Source organism: Typopeltis vanoorti, chromosome 20 (assembly GCF_054136105.1).
Source record: "Typopeltis vanoorti isolate ZY-2024b chromosome 20, IOZ_Tvanoo_1.0, whole genome shotgun sequence".
In the NCBI taxonomy this organism is placed as follows: Eukaryota; Metazoa; Arthropoda; class Arachnida; order Uropygi; family Thelyphonidae; genus Typopeltis; species Typopeltis vanoorti.
Window position 1 is genome coordinate 4,784,008 of NC_143568.1, and position 16,613 is coordinate 4,800,620.

Below are 16,613 nucleotides of genomic sequence, written 5' to 3' on the forward strand. Positions count from 1 at the left end.
TCTGCAGTTCCCAAGTCTACAAATAATAGATGATGATTTAATATTAGATAGATCTGGATTATTATTGTTTCCATCTTCTGACACTGAAAGAAGACTTCATGATCAGATTCAAAGACTTTCATGAGCTTAAAATACCCAATTGGATCATAAATCCATTTCTTTCTGATGCCACTTCTGTTCATCCAAATTTGTGTGAAGAATTTATGAAAATGATTTTGAAGCTCAAGTACAATTTCAGCAGTGTGGATATGAAATATTCTGGCCAAACATGCAATGCAATGCAAGTATCCACAGCTTTGGCGAGAAATAAAATTACTGGTCATTGCTTTTTCTTCATACTTGGTTGAAAAAGGATTCAGCGTAGTGTTGCAATTGTTAGCTAAGTAGCAAAATAGATTGCAAATAAGTGAAAGAGGATACTTGACACCCCGTTTGTCAAACATTGAACCTGATATTGAAAAATTAGCAGTATCTCATCAGGCTCAGGGTAGTCATTAATGATTAACTTATTAAATACAGTGTTTACTCTTTGAGTAAAAATTAATGACTGATACTAATTAATTATCACTTTAAATATATTGGTATTTTAGGTTTGCCTAATAATATATTATAATTATCTTATTGAGTCATTAACCTAGTGTAAAATTGAGCAGAGGCACCAGGCAAAAAAAAAAAAAAAGGTTAAGAACCATTGTATTAAAGGTTGTAAACTTATAGTAATGTTAGTGTGGTGAATGTGTTAAGGATTTCTGTTCCAAAGAACTGCTGTAGTTCTTTGAAACAGACTGCTGTTTTATATACCTCCTAAAAAAAAAAAAAGTACTGTACAACCTGCAGATTTCCAAATCTAACATTTAAAAAAAGTTTCTTCTTTTATCTTAACTTTCTGAATAATGAAAACTGTAGTATATTATAGTTCTTATTATCATATTTAATGGAAATAGTGAACAGGACCAAGGAATGAAACAAAACATGCATTTAACAATTCTCCAGAAACACATCAGAATACAATACAGGAAAAGTGCAGCATACATGCAGATGACTCAAAGTGGAAATGATTAGGCTTAAAAATCCTGAAGGATGCTAATTGGTACTTGTGTGGGAAGACTTAAAATTCATTTCCCATCTCTCTGGGAATTTCATCTTTCATTATTTAACTCAGGATTGTTCTTAAGAGAAATTGTAAATACAAAGAAATACAAATTACAAATTTAAACTTGATATACAAAGTATATCAAGTTTAAACTTGTTGCATGCAGCCTGTAAACATGTTTAGTGTAGTACAGATGAGCCAGCCCAAAAAAATGTAAAACCTTGCTTCCACTCGAATAATAAATATAAATAACTCAAATAAATATACATAACTTTAAAGAAATTTATTATATTTAAATGCAATTTTGCATGCTTATTTATTTATTATTATTATTTAAATATATAGTCAGCATAAATGCACTCTTTTTTTTTTTTTTGTTGAATCTGGATATATTTCAATGAAATATTTGAGAACATCATATACCAGCGTAATTTAAGTGTTTTGATATTTCTGTGATTTATATAATGAATAATTTTCAAGATGTTTTTTTTTTTGGGGGGGGGGGGGGGGGGGAACTTCATCCCCTAAGCATCTGTTATTGATCTTATATCTTTCTCCTTTTTTAACAGCATTTCTAAACCCCTCCAAAAAAAAAAAAATAATAAATAAATAAGGTGTTAGATTCTGAATGGAGATCTTTACAAGCAAATTCTTTATTCAGGATTTAACATACTAAATATTACTAATTAAGGAGATACCTGCACATAATTATGAAAATTTCCTTGTGTCATATGATAATATGCATTCTATATGTGCTATATACTGAAGTTCATTCCTGTATAACTGAATTCAGAAGCAGAGAATTTTGTATCAGAATAGTGAGAATTGTGTAAGGGAATTGTAAAATTATTTGTCCCCATTAAGCTGTCTAGTACATCACGAATTTTTAAAATAGATAATAAGTAGTAATCCAAAATAATCGTATGTAATCTGTATGAGTCGAGCGTAGCGCCGGAGGCTGTACCTACATGGAAGGCGACGTCAGAACAACTAACTGGAATACGGTAACCTAACAGATTAGGGAGAGTGTGGGATCACCCAAGGGGCATGAACTGTGAGATTCATGCAGTAAAAGACACATTGAATAGAGGGCGCACGAAAGGGTGAATAAAGGACGATGCGCGCCATATTACAGGGCTTTTTCTTCTTTGGTTCCTGGGTTCCAGCTTTGGAGGTTTTGTCGGGCGATTCGCGAGAGGACGGTGGGTCAATTACAACAGTGCTTCCCAAACTTCTGGATGTCAGGGTCCCCTTTGCAAAAATTAAAATATTTCACGCCCCCCTCCCTCGAAAAAAAAATAGTAATAGAGAGATATATTATTACAATATTTATTGTATTTATATTCGATACAAAACATACACAGCGAATATTGCAAAAATCAAATGCATATGTTATATTTTTTGCCTCTTACCATTTGGTTCTGAAGACTATGCAGGCTGTTCTGGTAAAATATGAAATACTGTCTTTTTTTTTTTTTTTTTTTTGAGGCTGTTTCTGCTTCTGATTGTTTGCTGGAATTTGTTTTTATTTTTATCAGCCACTTATCCATTTCAGGGTTAAATTTTTTAACGTAGAATAGATCAAAAAATATCACCACTTACCGATACTGGCACACTACAGACTGATAACATGAAATTAGAGAATATTACCTGAATAAAGGAATCCTAGGACGAGGAAATTTTTCTCTTTTGTAACTTTTCTCCCTTTACGGTAATTAAGCCTAACGCAAAACAGACAGCAAAGGGAGGGTTATTAAAACGTGCATATGATTGGTGCGGTATTAACAAAAGATCGCGCAACCGAAAGATAAAAGCATAGCTGACAATTGAGTTGAAATGCTAACTCTCTTCAACTGAATTCCATATGTGAAACTGCCATAACATTCATTATATATATATATATATAAAACTTAGTTTTTAACACTTTTATGAATTTTAACACGTTCGGTTGAATTTTATTGCTGCCTTGGGAAATCGAACTCACACACATCTAATTAATAACAATAGTTTTTAGTTAGATACTGTGTTTGCCCATGCAACATATGGTTTTGTTTCAGTCTATACGGCATAGTTTCTGTATGAGGGGACATGTGATTCATTAATTAGTGTGTTTTTATCCCAGTTGTCTCTAATTGCACTATCTGTTGAGAAATATATTACACAGACTCCTCATACCTTATTCACTGGCATAATAAAAGTACTTGTTTTTATTGCCTCTGCAGTATAGTGACTGTTAGGGAGGGTGTTGTTTACCACTGCAAGACAATTACTATCTCCCCACATTAACTTGTTTAAGCTTTTTTTTCATGTGTGAAGTATATGTGAAACTTTTATTGGTAACAGAAAACTAGCTCGGATGACAGTGATAATATAAAACGATTTTTGATATGTATATAAAGTCAATATCAACAGTCCCTGATTACAAACGCGTGATGAAAGGGACAGGAAGATTTGGAGCTTCCCTGGAGAGCATTCGAAGTAAGTACAATTAACCACTGCTTTGAAATGAAACATATGAATAAGCAATATTTACTAATATTCATTAAGCGCCGAAATACGCAGGAAGCAAAGTTTGTGAACCAACACCAATGTGTGAATTTTTCCATTAAAATATAAAAAACAACAAAAAAGAAATAATAAATAATAAAAGTTAAATACGTTTCTTTTAAAATAAAAAAAAATCTACTTAGTCTTAAAACATTTTAAATTTGTTTTTATTTTTTCACGCCCCCCCCCTAAACAAAACCTACGGCCCCAAGGGGGCCGCGGCCCACAGTTTGGGAAGCGCTGGATTACAACGATGTCGGACAACAAGGATATTCCTGAGAAGGCTTGAAGATTTCAAAGTGAAGCTGACCGTGATATGATGGCTTATGCAGAATTGAGCCTTCGCAAAAAAGTCCCATCGTAGAGAATGGAAGTTTCCTTAGAAACTCCCATTCTCTACGATGTTCTCTCAAGGACAGCATAGTGCATCGCCAGGCGCAGAGACAGCCAATAGATATACAGGAAGGTAACCCAGATCTACATGTGATAGCATCAAGACAGTCAGGAAGGATCGGGTAATGTAAAGAATTTCATTCTATGTTAAGATCGCTTTGAAGAAAGAGAATTTTGTGTACATTGTAAGCTAAGGACATTTTACTAGAGAACTTTTAAGTGAGAATTTGATTGAATTAGTTAAATCCCATGGGACAAAGAAAAATTGTTGATAGGCAGTATTTTGACTGAGAATGACTAGAATTGACTAATGAAATTTAGAATTAGGATAGCTAGTGAATTTTTTGTGAATAATTTGTGAAAATTAGGATAGCTAGTGAATCATTCAGTGAATAATTTGTGAAAAGAATTATAACCTAGTAATGTTGTGCTTACACTCCATCTTATCTTTTCGTAGTTGAAAAATTTAGCTTACTTAACTTCATTGATGTGATTTAGTATGAACCCCAACTTAGTGTGAGTTTTGTTCTATTGAATATTTGAATTTCCTTGACTGTAAATGTTCTGTGCTTTCTCAATAAATATGTTTTTACCTTATACCTGAGTTTAAGAATGATTACGAATTCAAACTACAACTTATGGAATAGAATATTTTTTTGGGGAGAAGGAATTTAGATATTATTGCTTAAGTGAGATTCAGGTCACGACTGCTAACTGAATCTGCACGGCGCTAGCGTAAGATTAATTATTGTGCGAATCCCTTTTGAATTTAGAATTATTTCACTGAACAAGAGTCTTCTGTTATAGGATATTGGCTGGCACAGCATAATATAAATTTTGCCAGTATCTGAAAAAGGAAATAGTACTGAATTAATATTTAAGAAGCACAACAGTAGATTAGATAACAGGCTAATTAGAGACAGAATAAAGTAAAATATAGAAAAAGCAACGACATAACAAAGGACCCCACACAGCATATTAATGATGATTTCTTGATGTTTTAGGCATTGGTGTAAGCAGTGAGGGAAGTGGAGCTCTTGATTACAGCCAGTTGCAGTATGCTTGGTTATTCATTTGAACAGCCTTGATGGATCTTTTGGAGAACCAATGATTATGGGGGGGGGGGGGGAGTTTAGTATTGAATAGGGGAATGTGCTTCCATATTGGAGAGGATAATTTCAGTGATGTGTTCAGTGCATATGCTTAGGTTGAAAGGCTGAAGACAATAATCCAGACAAGGAAATGAAGTGCAGAAGTAACAGAGAAAACCTCACTTGGCATTCTTATTATAACGTTAGACAATTCTTGGTTGTGAATAGCTATATGGGTGTTGCTCAGTGGGTGAAGAGATAAGCACAAGGTTGTTGTCTGAAATACAACTCACAGTATTTTTGGAGGGATCACTAGTGAGGAAGAGATCCAGTGTGTCTGGAAAGAGGTTGGGGCTATCTGTACTCAGGCAGGCATGTAAACAACTTGTGTAAGGTCACTTGTGATGTAAAATGTCTGTGCCTGTACATGCTTGGTCTGTTAGGTTATTTTGATTTATGGCTGAAGTAACTCAGGCTATGAAGCCAGTGTATTATGTCTGTTAATTGCATAAAATCATATGGCCCGTTTGTGTGTTTTGCAGGATGAAAAACCTGAGTTTCCAGGAGGCAAACCCTGCCACTTCCATATGAGACTGGTGAACTCATCTTCAGCTGAAAAGCCCTGATGAAGGTTCTTCACATCAAAGATGGGATTTGAACCCAGGCTTTTCCTACCAAAGGGCATCATCAAAACTGACTGAGCTCCTGCTTGGTCTGTGCAGTTGGAGAAGAAAAGCTAGTTGGTATTAGGAATGTTAAAATCACCAAAGAAGATTACTTCATTGTTAAGGAAGTTGGACTGAAGGGCATAGACTTTCAAGGAGAGGAAGTTGAAGAGTTCAGAGAGGTCAGTGACACTGGGATATCGATATAGACATCATACGAATTTGACAGAGACTTTCAGCCAAAGTCTATCGTGACTGGGAGATTCTAAGTGCTCTCTGGTGTGTTGTGGTATGTCGAGCAAATGTATGTACAAATGCCGCCCTTGAGCTGAAAGGAATCAAAGAGTGTATAACTTGGGAAAGATGGGATTATTCTGTTAATGCCAGACAGCCTCTGGATGAAAATGGCTATGTGAGAGTTGTTCCTTGAGAGAAAAGAAATCAACACTGGATAAACAGCAGCAAACTTAAAGGGGTTACTAATGAAGAATGGTTAGGTTTATTTAGCATTCTGATAGTCATGCAAGCAAAGTGTGCAAGATCACTAGAAATGCAGGTAGAGATGCCTCAGCATTTCTACCTGCATATTTGTTGTAAGCAGTAATCTGATGCACATCATCCATTTTCCCCCCAGAATATTAAGTTAACGCTCTAACATTTTTGCTCTTCCCTTAACTTGCCAGCCTGGTTGGCAGTGTTCAGCATATCCACTCCAACCAACAGGTTGTGGGCTTAAATCTCAATGTGGACATTGCCATTTGTGATCATCTTTAGGTGAAAGATGAATCTCATCACCCAGTATGAAACTCTGGGTGATGTCCTCTAATAAGCAACACTTTGCTTATTAGAGGCCTGAAGTGGCTTGAAAAAGTTTCACATTTGGTATCTGGAGCAGTGTTTCTAGATTAAGAAAAAATGAATAAAATAAAAAATATCCATAAAGTTAAAGAAAATAGAAAAAAAATCCTTAGCCCACCCATAGTACGAATGTACTACAAGTGTATGAAAAGCTTTTGTGGGTGAGAGTCACAAAAATAAATAACTAGTTCTCTATCCTAGTAAACTACAGAAGTCAGATCTCTAAATAACTCACACCATACTTCATGTTTAACAGTACCAAATGGGATAACCGCTTCTCTTCTTTTTTGTGGTGAGTACTGTTTCCACTACCCTAATCCAAACAATTGCTATGATTGAGTTACAGAAATAATTCCTACTAGGATGAAAGCTTTCATATCACACTTCATTCAAAATTCTATTAAAGTAGAACTGCATATTATTCAGGCTTTCGTTTTCCAAGTGCATTTTAAGAACAAAAATTCATCACATTAGAAAGTGCTAAATGCAGAAAACTCATCTCCTGTACAAATAGTATACCCTCAGATACAGATCTAGTAAATCTACTTCTACCTCACATCCACGTGCGAATAATAATCCAATACCTAAACATCAAGCTGCTCTTTTTGCATCATCTTTCCCCACCTCTGCAAAGGAAAGAAAGGAGCATCATTATCCACTATTCAAATAATGCACTGCAAGTCACAAAAAAATCAACTAGTGCTAATACTATCTTCCTCCTCATAACACCTTCTGCATCTCTTTCATACTCTTAATCCATTCCAAAAAAGGAGAAGAATAAAAGTCAGCCTACTATCAACAACCTTTACTTTATTTCTCTTTAGGCTAATGGAAAAGGTTGTTAATAATCATCACAAGAAGACCATGATGATAAAACAGAAGCCATCAGTATGAATTCCATCACTCTAGATACACAGCAGATATTCTAGTCCACACTTTCAACTCTTAACAGATGTCACTGAAAGGTTTGAAGAAACTTGTCATGTGTTCAAATAGTAGTTCTGCCTTTTGGTTCCTTGCCAATGCCATTAATGCAAATTCTGCACTATCATGTTCCACCTCTTTGAACCTGGTACCATCAAAATCATTGCTCACAAATGAAGATCATCTACTGGCATTTATTTTCCTCTAATTTCTCGCAATAAATGAGCAAAGTAAAAATCATCTACTGCTTATACTATATGAAGCACAGATCATTGTGTTACCAACAAGTACTCTAATATGCATCCAAAAGGGTACTGTTATGGCAGAAATTTTTAATATCTTCTCTGGCTCCCTTTTTAAAAATTATAATAAGGATAGCATTATTCCAACTCTTTGGTATTCTCTTCTGTCTTGGGCATGATGTATAAATTTTACATAACAGTCATAACTAGTTCATTAGCTGCTTTTTGAACTTCTATTGGTAACTCTTCTTCACCTGATATCTTCCATTACTCATGCTACTGATTACATACTGATCAGAGCATACATGAGCATAAATGATGTTTTCAATAGCTAAAAGTGTAACTTCTCACTTGATACAAATTCCAAAATCATACATAAATCTTGATGTCATCCAGTTAATTGAATATTCCTCTCTCAGCTTCCCTATAAGTGATTAGTCATCTTAAGGGTCAGAACTAAATAACTGAGACGAGATCTCCACAAAGCACGTAAGAAATGCAAAGAACCAACTAGTATTCCTTTCTGGGAACCATCTTTCAGCATAAAGATAGTTTCTGAAACAATCTGACCCAGTCTCCAATCCTTGCCTTCGCACGATGCACCTACTTCCTAGATATTTGACTAGATATTGAAGAAACAAGGAAGAATAATGGCAATTCAGAACTTAGCTGACCAAACCATATTCTGTACTGACTAAAATCAAATGTAAATATAAAGGTGCATATGAAAATCAACTGTCATGGTAGCTGGAACATAACCTGGTTAAATAATTCTCCCCATCCCTTTTCCACAACTGCTTCTGTCACAGATTCAGGAAGAACAGTGAAAAGTCAGCAAATGGAACTTCTATTGGTAACTCTTCTTCACCTGATATCTTCCATTACTCATGCTACTGATTACATACTGATCAGAGCATACATGAGCATAAATGATGTTTTCAATAGCTAAAAGTGTAACTTTTAGCTATTGAAAAACAACCCTGATATATGAAATAATATGAAAAAAAACAACCTTGAAGATAAGCACTAACATAAGAAGCATCAATGAAAAAGAAGTAGAATTAACAGAACAGTTATAGAAATATCATATAAACATAATTCATTACCAAGATGAAGAAGAAAACATGCGAGATGCTTCTCAATTCCTCTTCCAAACAGCACACCCTGATATGATACAGGATTTGAAATCTTTAAGTGTGGGGTTTATATATAAAAAAAATGTTATATTCGGGCAAAAATTATAAGGGTAAGAAAGGGATAGTTATAGTATTCAAAACTGAACACAAAGATGGACATCTTGAATATCAAGCAATTTCAAACAGATGACAGGCAAATTTCAAAATACATAAATGGAGCCAGCAAAGGTTGGTCGATTGGTAGAGCCTCTGCTACTAATGGCTCACAAAAAGGTTAAGCAAGTTTGAGCACAGTTAGTAGTTGGAAGGGATCAATTGTTCGATGCTGTTGGCGCACTCTCCCTCGATGAGTCTTTAGACTCCCTGGAGGTGTCACATAATAATAATAATGGGAATGGACTTATTTCTGCTTAAAATCACCTCACAGGGAAGAAGTAGAACAATTTGAGTAAATATCTGTGAGAACAGAGCTAATGCAAAGGGAAGAGGGTATGGTCACAGAAAAGAATGAGAGGGGAAGGATTTGATGAAGATGCCTGTACTATGATGGAAGAGAAAAAGTCAACAAAAATGACAGATTCAAGTAGATTGACACAGTCAGTAGTACCTTGTTTATATTTTTTTATGGCGATGCATCAGCAACTATGGCTATAATGAATGGGATCAATGTTAAACAAAACTGATATAAAAAAAAACTGTATATCAATAAAATCATAACAATATATATTCATTTAAAGGTTATATAAATCAATGTTATCAGATGTTTTTAGATTTTTGTAAATCTGGTAGATATGATAAAATCTGCCACTGTATAGATGCTCATGCAATTTGATAAAAGCAGTAAAAAACTGACTGTATTCATTAAAGTAATGAGAACAGTCTATTAAAATATAGTGAACTGTGTTCACACACACACATAGGAATATCACCACACCTCAATAGGAATGGGTAAAATTAGCATAACCTTTGTGAAGCTGAGCAAGAACAACTTCCTCTCTACAAACCTTGCCCAGACTGGACTGTCTGATTTTTAATTTCATAAAATCTGTTAAAAATTGCTCTTTCCATGCCATGATGTTTGCAACTAAGATATTAGCTAGATGACAGTATTGTGGAAAAGGAGCTGACCTATCTGCAGTCTCATTTCTGTCGATCCCAATTTGCATCCAACACAGAGCCTCCTTATCCGATAGAACAAATGTTGTATCCATAGAGCAACAGATGTTAGTATGCCTGAATAAATAATACACTTTTGGTAGCATTCTGACCTTATGTAATTTAATGCTGTCTCTACTGTATAGCTGGTACTGTCTGGTGGGATCTAATTAGATATTATGCAGTCTGAGATCCCACTAGAGAATGATTTTGAACCATCTGAATGGACAGGTACAACATCAGACAATTCTCCTCAGTGTGCATAAAAGAGCTGCTAGTAGATAATAGGAAAGGTGGAATGTTTAACTAACTGCCCAAGAGGAAGCTGCATGATGGAATGTAGCTGTGTCATGTGTTAACATACTTCATGGCATGCATGCAGCAGTGTCTATCCTGATGGCTAAAGCTTATAGCAATGCATTTATTTGCAAACAAAGGGCAATATGGGCCTGAGAAGCATTGTATAAATTTTCATCATCATAACACTAACTACGTTTTAGATCAGATTGGTCTGTTTCGATCTCATTATCCATCTAATATCCTTTTTTTTTTTTTTTTTTTTTAGGTCTACCCTGCCTTCTCTTTCCAATTGGTATATAAATTTTCTATTGTACAAAAGTAGACAAAAAAATAACTGGTCACGTAGGATCTCTGGCAGAGTTTCTATCTTTTGGTAATATATAGTAAAGGGCAGCTACCGATATGAATGTGACAAAGGGGGCTCATTTGCCTTAACATAAAGCCTACAAATAGGTGATGTCTGAAATGTTCCAGATGGAGTTTGGATGGACTGGATCCAACCATTGAAATGTACCATCTCCAGCAGAAACACAGACTTCACACCTTAAGTCTTGATCTGATAAGTGATTAAAGTAAGCACAGTGGTGAGCATCTATCTGCCCCATAAAAGTGGATGCTGGGATGAGAAGTATGTTCATCACACTTGGGCACTCATCTTGCAATTGGTATATATGAAGTAGAAATGTCAAGTTTTTATTATTATTTTTTGTTGTTGTTGCTGCTGCTGACTATGAGTGCTAAGAATTTTGCATCTATTGCAACTAGGATTATGGTTTGTTCTAGTCATAGTTCTGCATCAGAATGGACACCATCACCACTTTTGCAATAAAAAATGCAAAAAGGCTTTGTGTCAAAAATCTGAGCCTATTTACAAGCACCCTCCAGTTTGAAAGTTTCACTCTATGCAAGAATGAAAAAATATAATCAAGTCATTTACATAGATATTACTTACAAATGAAAGAGGTTCTGTTATTAACTCTGAGAGCAAAGAGCATGATACTTAACCTTCTGGGACTTAAATGGTCAAGAGGGTTGATCCTAGCAAGACTTGGAAGACTTGGTATAAAGTTTTAATAAAGAGAGACTTCCTCTAAGACTTCAATGTCAAAAAGTGCTCATTTTATAAAAGCCTCTCTATTTTTTTTTTTATATTGATCCCATACAAGAGAGGTCAAGGGACCTATAACATATTAGTGCTGTGTGCAGGGTATAGATGAGGACTGAGATAGAAGTGTATTAATGTTTTAAATTTTTTTTGAAGAGTAGCAGGTTGTAGCTATTTGGTAATACTTCTATGAGGAAGGCTGTTCCAGAGGAGGATGGAATGAAAGTATAAGAATAATAGCAGATTCGGTGTGTTTGTAATTGCACAGTATAGGATGCTAAGCAGATGCTTGTATTAACAGGTGCAACAGAAAGTGCAGGAATGATGGTTGTCAATTCACTGGAGCAGTGACCATGGAAGTACCTGTAGAAATGACAATGTTGAAACACTGCACCTGTGAGATAGGGGTTGAAGCGAATTTCTAAGAGAAGGATCATCTACAAGCCCAATTGCTCGCCTCCGGATAGCATCAAGAATTTTAAGGTTTTAAGTATACCACCCCAAACTTGTGAACAGTATTCTAAAAATGGGCAGCTTTGGGATTTGTATAAAGTTAAGAGTTGGTTGGGTGTAAAATAGGCTCTTGAACAAAAGAGGATGCCAAGTTTCTTGGATGCTGAGGAGGCTACTGATGTGACGTGCTCATGCCAGGAAAGACTAGAGGTAAACATTAGTCCAAGCAAAGAGATCTGATCTTGCCTGGTGATTTGCCATCACCAGATAATTAAATAAACCATCATGTATTACTGAAATAGAGAGCCAAAGGCTTATTTATCATACATGGCCTCTAGGAGATGTGCTTTACATTATGGAAAATACTAAGGAAAGTGATCTGGAGCTTACTCCACCTACGAGTTGCCCATGAAGTTGCTTACGCTTGCATCTGCCAAAACTTTTAGTTTCTATATATTTGGCATGAAACTCTTGTAGTTTCTATATTCGGCTATGAAATAATGTTGGATTCAATATCCACTTAATTTGTACCATCATGTATTATATTTGCAGTGTTTTTTTTCTTTATGTTTTATTGCTCGTTTTCCGAGGCCTGGAGAGTCATTTTGCTTGTTATCGTAAAATTTATGCCGATAAGAAAAAAAACTAAAACTGTTCAAACGACTCTTGATAACTTCTTTTGATAAAAAAAATTGCAGTAAATAATGTCGGTACAAGTATTTATTAAACATTTACTTTGCATTCATTTTTTATCTTTCCTAAAAGAGTACCATATAAAATGAATTATTAATACAGTAATTGATCATGGACAAATTGTAATTTTTACCATTGATTATTAGATTTGATTAACGCGATTTTGATATACGCGGTAACATCGAGGGATACCTGTATTTGTAAATAACCTGAAAAAAGTGTGTGTGTGAAAAATGAAAAAAATTTAATATACCTTAAGGAATATTGGAAAATTGAATATAACTTAAAGTATATTAAATTTTCCAATACTGAATGTATCTGCTTTTAAATGTCATGATGAAAAACTCAATTAGTGTTTAAGTGGCTCAAACCCTGAAAATTTGCAAAGGGAGATGGCAGGATGAGGAAACATCAGATTAACCTGCTGAATGACACTTTGAAGGGTCTCTGTTCTGGAAAATCATTAAGAAAAGATTCTTTTTCTCCCTAAATTCACCATAGCAACATTATGATATGAAACTTCGTCAAAATGGATGCACTTTATTGCATTTCAGATTATAAATGACATATGATCTAGAAGAACTAAGCATTATTTTATTATCTCAACTTTTAAATACATGCAAAATGGGATTCATAAAAATAACTATCTATAGTTTATTTATTCATATATTTTCTGAATTTACATATACCTTTAAAGATGACTAATGCCACATAATGGAAAACAGTTGTCAGGGGGAGATTTCTTATCGTGTGATAAGACAGAGCTTCCACTGAATCCTGTTAAGCCACAAAATGCAAAGATAAACAATGTATTACCTTTATATTTTACACATGTCTATATATTCTATTAACAGAAATTTAATACTAACTAAATTCTCTATTCAAGACAATTCCAATTAAATGCATCATGTAAAGAATTTTATCCTTTTTTTTTCCTTTAAGTACACAAAAAAAATAAATAAATAAATAAAACTTTCACTTTGAACACTTACACACTCTTTCTTGAAACAAATATTATCACTTTATCTTCTGGTGCCATCTTCTCAATAAACTGATATATCTAAATATTTGAAAACCATCAATTAGTTCAGCTCATAATGTTTGACTTATACATTTCACATAAGATTCTTTAATACAGAAAATTAAGATTATAAACATTACGCATTACTTACAGCATCTCTTTTTTCATCATTAGGTATCAACATCACCTCTTGAGTTACACTATGAACTGCCTGGAAATTAGACAAAAATCAATATTAATTCTTCTCATTATTATTATTACAGATGCATCACCATGGAGTCCAATGACTTATCATGAGAGGCCTACACTAACCATAAATGCCACAACAAATATCTCTCCTTAATCATTTACCAACAAACTATTCAACTGCCTGTGGCAAATTACTCCCTTGCTCTCCCATCCAGTCATGCATTACAAACAAGACAAAACATTCTAAATGGCATACAAGGAACATTCTTTAGTATATTTTAGTTTTATTAACCTTTACATCATATGTCAAGCTAAATTCTCTCTCTTTTATGCATGTGAAAAACGTTTTCATATGTTGTTTATCAAATGCATGAAAGGGAAAAGCATATTAAAAAAAAATTATGATGAATGTTATTTTATTGATGCTTCATGTTTCAAGGTAATTTTTGAGTTGTCTGGTAGAATTACAAGGCAAGATCAATGGAATAAAGTACATGAGTACTATGGTACAGGCTAAAGAATTTTCATCTTATTTATTATTTATTTATTTTTTAATTCTCACACAGTCCAGAAACCCTGCTCTAGAGATCAACTATGGAACTTTCTCAGGCCATTTCATTTGCTGATGATATACTCATAGCCTCTATTTAAAAAAGGTTTGTAGGAACTCCTCAATCAAGCAGTCAACTTCTTTCAAGTTTGAGGCATAAACATCAAAGTGGCATAGTCCAGTACACTTTCTCTTGTCCTCTCATGTACAGGCAAGAAACTGAAGATTGAGAACTTTGTGCTTTCCTTGCACTCTATCTTGATTCATTCTGGAGGTATAAAGATACCTTGGTGTTTTCTCTCGCATCTGCTCCAGGAACTTTTCCCTCTTCTCTCTGGCAAGTCCTACTTAAATCTCACTAGAAGAGGCTATTCATTCTGAATTACTTGCTTCTTCCTAGACTCTACCATAGAGTATATCTAGGTAAAGTTTCTCTCTCTCTCTCTCAGACTGAACTGGATGGATGTAGCTGTTTGTTTAGAAGTCTGTTCTTTGTTATGTCTTTCTAATGATGTGCCATTTAGCATTTTTTCCATGCCACTGTAAACCATTGAGATCTTGGGATTCCTTCATTGCAATGGTTTGTGCCTAGATTCAGTCTATTCAGATTAGAGAAATTCTCTCTCTCTCCACTTCAGAATTGTCTTGTCTCTAGGACTAAATGTATTAAGAATGATTACTGACATACCTCTGGATTGGTGCTTGATAAAAAGATGCTGATCATGAGTGCCTCGTCTGAACAAAGGAGATGAACTTTAATATTGCATCAATCAATTGACAGAATTGCATTACAAGAATCTATAAATGTACCCCCTCAACATCAATGGATCAAGGATGGGTCTCACTTCCTGTCTGGATTTAAATAGGACAAGAATCAATGCTCTGCTGACTCAAGCTGTACAACTCAACGAAAAACTGATGACAAGCGATGCAGAGCAATCATTAAAGTATGATCACTACCCTCCATCATGAGAAAGCTACCTAGTATGCTGAAAACCAAGACAGGGTATGGCTACTTCAAGAAAAACATCACATCATACCATAATTTAACTATGCAACTGTATTTTTTAAAGGTGTAAGTGTTAGCAAAGTTATATGGACTTACTAAGCTTTGAACTCTCTTGAAGTGATTTCAAGGTACTCTCTTTGCATGTGTTGAACAGCAAGCACACAGCATGGAGGACATGCCACAGAATGACTTTTCAAATCCTCAGGTCTGGAGTTGGATAACACAATTGTTTGTGGGCTTAGTCCTCTTTTTTGTGGGACCATAGTATGAAGCACTGTTTTCAGTGAATCTGTCCAACAGCCATCCTCCTATCCACTTAACCAGTGTCACATCCATCTCCATTTGTTCTAATCTGCGTAACAGAGTTCCACTTGATATTCTGTCAAATGCCTTTGTAAAATCCGGCAAAATCATTGTGTAGCCATTTCCTTTATCCAATTCAGCTGTTACATTATTATAAAAAGTTAATTACTAAGGATGACCGACCCTTCACAAAGCCATGTTGACCCATATACAGTATCATATTTTTATCTACCCATTCTTAATTTCTTTTTTTTTTTACCAATTTTTCTAGTATTTTTACCACCACGCCTGAGATACTGATTGGTCTATAATTTGCTACTGCAGTCTTAGACCCTCCCTTATGCAAAGTAATTATTTTGCCCTCTTTCCACTCCCTTGAAACTGTACCAGAGGTGAGACTTAAAGAACCTAGTAAAAGGCAATGCCAGTTTCCCACGCACATTCTCACAAAACCCTAGCTGATATCCCACAGCCATATTTACATTGAGATTATGCAATATCCTAAGAACCTCCAAGTCATCCACCTCTGTTCTCATATTAGTGTCTATCACATAGTTTAAAGCAGTAACCTCACTTTCTAGTGAGGTTACTGCTTTAAACTGATATACCTTGCAAAGTGGTCACTCAGCAACTCAATTATTTTAACCCTCCTTCTATCTTCTCGTGACCATCACCATTCATTAAGGTTAATCTTCCATGGTCATTCTTACTCTTACTTGCCACATAATGAAAGAATTCTTTGCGATTTCCTTTGGCTTGCTCAGCTAGATTCTTCTCATAATGTGATTTTACCTTTCTTGCTTGAGTCTTGTACTGTTCATGAGTTTGCTGGTCACCTTTCTCTTTATATATCCTCCACAGCATTTTCTTCTGCAGCTCATGATTA

At 34.9% G+C, this 16,613-nt stretch overlaps 1 protein-coding gene across 1 annotated transcript in view; it reads right to left on the reverse strand.

Moving 5' to 3' along the window:
• The window catches only part of LOC150095203 (putative ATP-dependent RNA helicase DDX43), a 282,514-nt gene that overhangs the window by 60,994 nt on the left and 204,907 nt on the right, over positions 1 to 16,613 (reverse strand). Inside the window, exons 14-15 of the mRNA XM_090409697.1 lie at positions 13,828 to 13,887; positions 13,648 to 13,715 (exon numbers count right to left, since the gene is read on the reverse strand). Of these exons, the coding sequence (XP_090265823.1) occupies positions 13,648 to 13,715; positions 13,828 to 13,887 (128 nt within the window). The remainder of the gene's footprint in view (positions 1 to 13,647; positions 13,716 to 13,827; positions 13,888 to 16,613) is intronic.